The 4,718-nt window shown below is 48.8% G+C and overlaps 1 protein-coding gene across 1 annotated transcript in view; it reads right to left on the reverse strand.

Annotated features, from left to right (window-relative positions):
• GLG1 (golgi glycoprotein 1) overlaps positions 1 to 2,871 on the reverse strand; it is a 171,649-nt gene extending 168,778 nt beyond the window's left edge. Inside the window, exon 1 of the mRNA XM_011962462.1 lies at positions 2,372 to 2,871. Coding sequence (XP_011817852.1) covers positions 2,372 to 2,827 — 456 coding nt within the window. The 5' untranslated portion in view covers positions 2,828 to 2,871. The remainder of the gene's footprint in view (positions 1 to 2,371) is intronic.
• Positions 2,872 to 4,718: the final 1,847 nt, after the last annotated feature.

Genomic DNA, 4,718 nt, shown 5'->3' on the forward strand with positions numbered 1-4,718 from the left:
GAGGCTGAGGCAGGAGAATGGCATGAACCTGGGAGGTGGACCTTGCAGTGAGCCAAGATCATGCCACTGCACTCCAGCCCGGGCATCTCAAAAAAAAGAAAAAAAAAAAAAGAAAAGAAAATAAGGTGGGCATAGTGGCTCACACCTGTAATCTCAGCACTTTGGGAGGCCGAGGTGGGCAGATAACAAGGTCATGAGATCGAGACCATCCTGGCCAAAATGGTGAAACCCTGTCTCTACTAAAAATACAAAAATTAGCTGGGCGTGGTGGCACGCGACTGTAGTCCCAGGTACTCAGGAGGCTGAGGCAGGACAACTGCTTAAAGCCGGGAGGTGAAGGTGGCAGTGAGCCGAGATCATGCCACTGCATTCCAGCCTGGCAACAGAGTGAGACTCTGCATCAAAAAAAAAAAAGGAAAAAGAAAAGAAGTTTAAAAATAACTCCACCTCCTGAAGAATACACACAGGTGTTCACAGTACTCTTCTTTCATTATTTCTGTATGTAAAAACTGGAGGAAAAAACATTAAATTGGGAATTTGGCTCCTCTCCCTCCCCCTAAACCCCCAAAACTCCCATTTCCAATTTACATGGCACCTTTCCTCCTCTGGAGCATAAAAGTGCCTCCTTTAAGTGGAGGTTTCCACATGTCCGGAATATACATGAAGAAGGATATATACACTCCTTGAATAGGCACTTTTTGCCACTTTCCCTAATAATGTGCTGTTTCTGGCTGGGCACAGTGGCTCACGCCTGTAATCCCAGCACTTTGGGAGGCCGAGGCGGGCAGATCACAAGGTCAGGAGATCAAGACCATCCTGGCTAACTCAGTGAAACCCCGTCTCTACTAAAAATACAAAAAATTAGCTAGGCGTGGTGACGGGCACCTGTAGTCCCAGTTACTCGGGAGGCTGAGGCAGGAGAACGGAGTGAATCCGGGAGGTGAAGCTTGCAGTGAGCTGAGATCCGGCCACTGCACTCCAGCCCGGGCGACAGAGTGAGACTCCGTCTCAAAATAAATAGATAGATAAATAAATAAAGTGCTGTTTCTACCACAAACCACTAATAATGTGTTTGGTCACTAGTATTAGGATCCTAGTTTGATGAAACGACATCTATTATGTGTCCTCAAAGAGCAAAAAGAAAATTCCAAAGAGTTTGACACCCCGAGTTAGGAATCTTAGCTGTATCTACCAGAGGACTATCCTTCTAGTCTTCAAGCTGAAGATGAGAAGTCAGGTAAGGCCTCACATTTCCAGTGGCTCTGGAAACTTCCTTTCTTTCTGTCTCCTGCTTATGTATGTCTTTGTCTCTATCTGAATTGCTTTTGTATAGAATACTAGAGCATGAGATGAACGGGGGAAATGCCAAGAGTAGCAAATTTCTACAAGTCAGTGGTCTTCCTATAGCTTGAACGCCTTAAACAAATCTGATACTACAATTAAAAAAAAAAAAACTAAAAACAGTATCAAGTACCAGCTTTATTCTATGTATCAACCTTTAGGGCTAATTCTAATACCTACACCTCTGGAAAAAGTTACTACTGTCAGATTTGCTCCCAAACTTTGAGAATTGTCAAATATGCACTTATAGTCTGCAGCATTAAACCTAGATTATAAATTATCAGCGTCACTTAACTGAATCACACCAAGCAATGGCAAATCTAGATTTCATTAAGAGATACTGTTTAAATCACATTGAGACCTCAGAAAGGCAAGACCCCATAACCCAGTCACAAACACAGCTTCAAATGCTTCCCCAACTTTTCAAGCTTTGGGGCGCCAAGTCACTCGGAGTTAACAGCTTAAACATGGGGTTCAACACAAACTGACCAAAGGAAGTGAAGAAAACAAAGCATACATTAATTTCAGCAAGAAGATGGATTTGCGAATTACATCTACTGTAGTAAACAGCAGCTCAAACACCTATTGCTAATAAACAGATCGTTCTTTACAGCCTAAGTACGCCAAGCATTTTTTTATGTTTAAATGGCTTGCCACAAATTGTCTTAGTAGAAACTGATGGCAAAATTCTAAACTGGTCTTTGGCGAGGAGACACTCTGTATAAAGGATCACACACAAGACAGGAGCGAAGAGACAACGCTCTGGGCCTCGGCGGATTGAGGCCAGGAGCCCAGGTCTTCGTCCTAGACCCCGGCAACAGGGAGGGAAATAAGGGCGAGGGAATGAAGAAGTGGGGGTGGGATCCTTTTTCCTGAATGCGCCTGGGAATGAGGAGCAAAGAGGGAAGGAGCGAGTGCAGCACAGAGGAAGCGAGAAAAGCAGCCGACCGGCGTCAGCGTCTTCCAAGGCTGGCAACACCCTCGGGCCCGCACCAGGCCTGGCCCTCCCGGCTTCGTCCCACCTCCTCACCTCCCTCACATCCTGCAGGCACTCGAGCACCGCCAGGTTGTTGCTCCAGGTGTGCTTGGGGCACACGCGGGTCACGTCCTCCCTGCAGGACTCTTCCTCCGCTAGCTTCCAGCCCCCACTAGCCCCCGCTCCTCCTCGCCGAGCCGGAGGCCCACCCGCCGGGAAAGGCGGCTGTGGCGGCTGAGGCTGTTGCTGCTGTTGCTGTTGCTGCTGCTGCTGTTGCTGTTGCTGCTGCTGCTGCTGCGATGACTGAGGCAGCTGGGGCAGCTGCTGACCCGCCGGGCCGCCGCCTCCGGCCTGCCCTACGAAGGACACAAAGTTGGCGCCGGGGCCCTGGCCCTGGCTATGGACGCCCTGGCCGGGGAGTTTCTCGGCCCCGGCCGCGGCTAGCAGCAGCAGCAGCTGCAGCGCCGCCGACAAGCGGAACATCCTCCGTACACGTCCACACGCCGCCATCTTAGGTCCGCGGCGAGCTCGACGCACTCGCCGGCGCCGCGTATTTAAATGAGGGGGCGGAGACACTGGGCGTGGCAGCGTGGCCCTGCCGAGGCCCGCCCCTGCCGGCGCCGACCCGCAAGTCCAGAGTAGGGCGAAGGAAGAGGCCAAGCTGAAAACCGTACACGCCCTGGACCCGCGGTTGGGAGAGCGGTGCTCCTTACCCGGGGGGTTGGTGGGGTTTCTTAAAAAGCCCGGGCAAGACGGCCTAGTCTAATTCCTTTTGTTCTCACAGAAAAGAAATCAAAGGAATTGGGGTTGCCACAACCAAAATGGCCGGTAGAATATGTCGCCGGTTCAATGAGTTGGAAAACAAAAACTTTATATGTAGAGGTGAACTTTGCACAACCAGGTGTGTTACGGAATCGGAAAGCTTCTCCTTGCATCGCTCCCTTCTTCCTTCCACCTGCCTCAGAAGTCTTTCCTAGCCAAAGAGAGAGACAGCATTGAATAGGGTTAAGAGCATAGGTCTTGGGGTAAGAAAAAAATTAAGGTTATAATCCTTGCTCTGGTAGAATGGGCAAGAGCCCAAATGTAAAGTGCCATTGACAAGATTCAAAATAATAATAAAGGAAGTGCCTGGCCCACAACATGGAACTCCAAAAGTCATAGCCAGTATTGTTAATAAACTGTGAAGCCCTTTGTGCGTAAATCCTGATTTTAAACCAACATTTAGATTCATGTTTAAAGGATGAAAAAATAATAATAAAACACACTTTGAGGCCTCGGCCTCCCAAAGTGCAACTATGAAAAGAGGGCTCTAAAGTGTTCCAAAATCAGAAGTTAGTAACTAGTTCAAGATTCTAAGGAGGTGGGAATAAGCATTCAAAATGAAGGCCTGTTAGGCGCGGTGGCTGACACCTGTAATCCCAGCACTTTGGGAGGCTGAGGTGGGTGCATTACCTCAGGTCAGGAGTTCGAGAGGCACCTGACCAACATGGAGAAACCCTGCCTCTACTAAAAATACAAAAATTAGCCGGGCATAATGGTGCAACCTATAGTTCCAGTTACTCAGGAGGCTTAAGCGGGAGGATCACTTGAAAGTGGCAGGTGGAGGTTGCAGTGAGCTGAGATCATGCCACTGCACTCCAGCCTGGGTAACAGAGTGAGACCCTGTCTCAGAAAAATTTAAAAAAAAAAAAAAAATGGAGGTTGGTGCTGTGGCTCATGCCTGTAATCCCAGCACTCTGGGAGGCCGAGGTGGGTAGATCACTTGAGGTCAGGCGTTCAAGACCAGCCTGTTCAACAAGGTGAAACTCCGTCTCTACTAAAAATACAAAAATTAGCTGGGTGTGGTGGCAGGTGCCTGTAGTATCAGCTACTCAGGAGGCTGAGGCAGGAGAATCACTTGAACCCGGGAGGCAGAGGTTGCAGTGAGCTGAGATTGCGGCACTGCTCTCCAGCCTGGCTGACAGAGTGAGACTCGATCTCAAAAAACAAACCAAACCAAACCAAAGAAGACCTGTGTGCTGAATTGAAATGAGAAAAAGAGAACAGGAGGCTGAGGCAGGAGAATAGCTTGAACCTGGGAGGCGGAGATTGCAGTGAGCCGAGATGGCACCATTGCACTCCAGCCTGGGTGACAAGACCGAGACTCTGTCTCAAAAAAAAAAAAAGAGTGGAAGAAGCAGTGGGTGGGTGAGCCAAAGAACTGGCCAGAAGTCAGATCATATCAGATCATATAAAGCCTTTTCTTTTCCCTTTAATTATTATTTATTATTTAATAGAGACTGTGTCTCACTCTGCTGCCCAGGCTGATCTTGAACTCCTGGGCTCAAGCGATCCTTCCGCCTCGGCCTCTCAAAGTGATAGGATTACAGATGTAAGCCATCATGCCTGGCCAATATAAGGC

This window comes from Colobus angolensis, unplaced genomic scaffold (genome assembly GCF_000951035.1).
Source record: "Colobus angolensis palliatus isolate OR3802 unplaced genomic scaffold, Cang.pa_1.0 Scaffold116, whole genome shotgun sequence".
Classification (NCBI taxonomy): Eukaryota; Metazoa; Chordata; class Mammalia; order Primates; family Cercopithecidae; genus Colobus; species Colobus angolensis.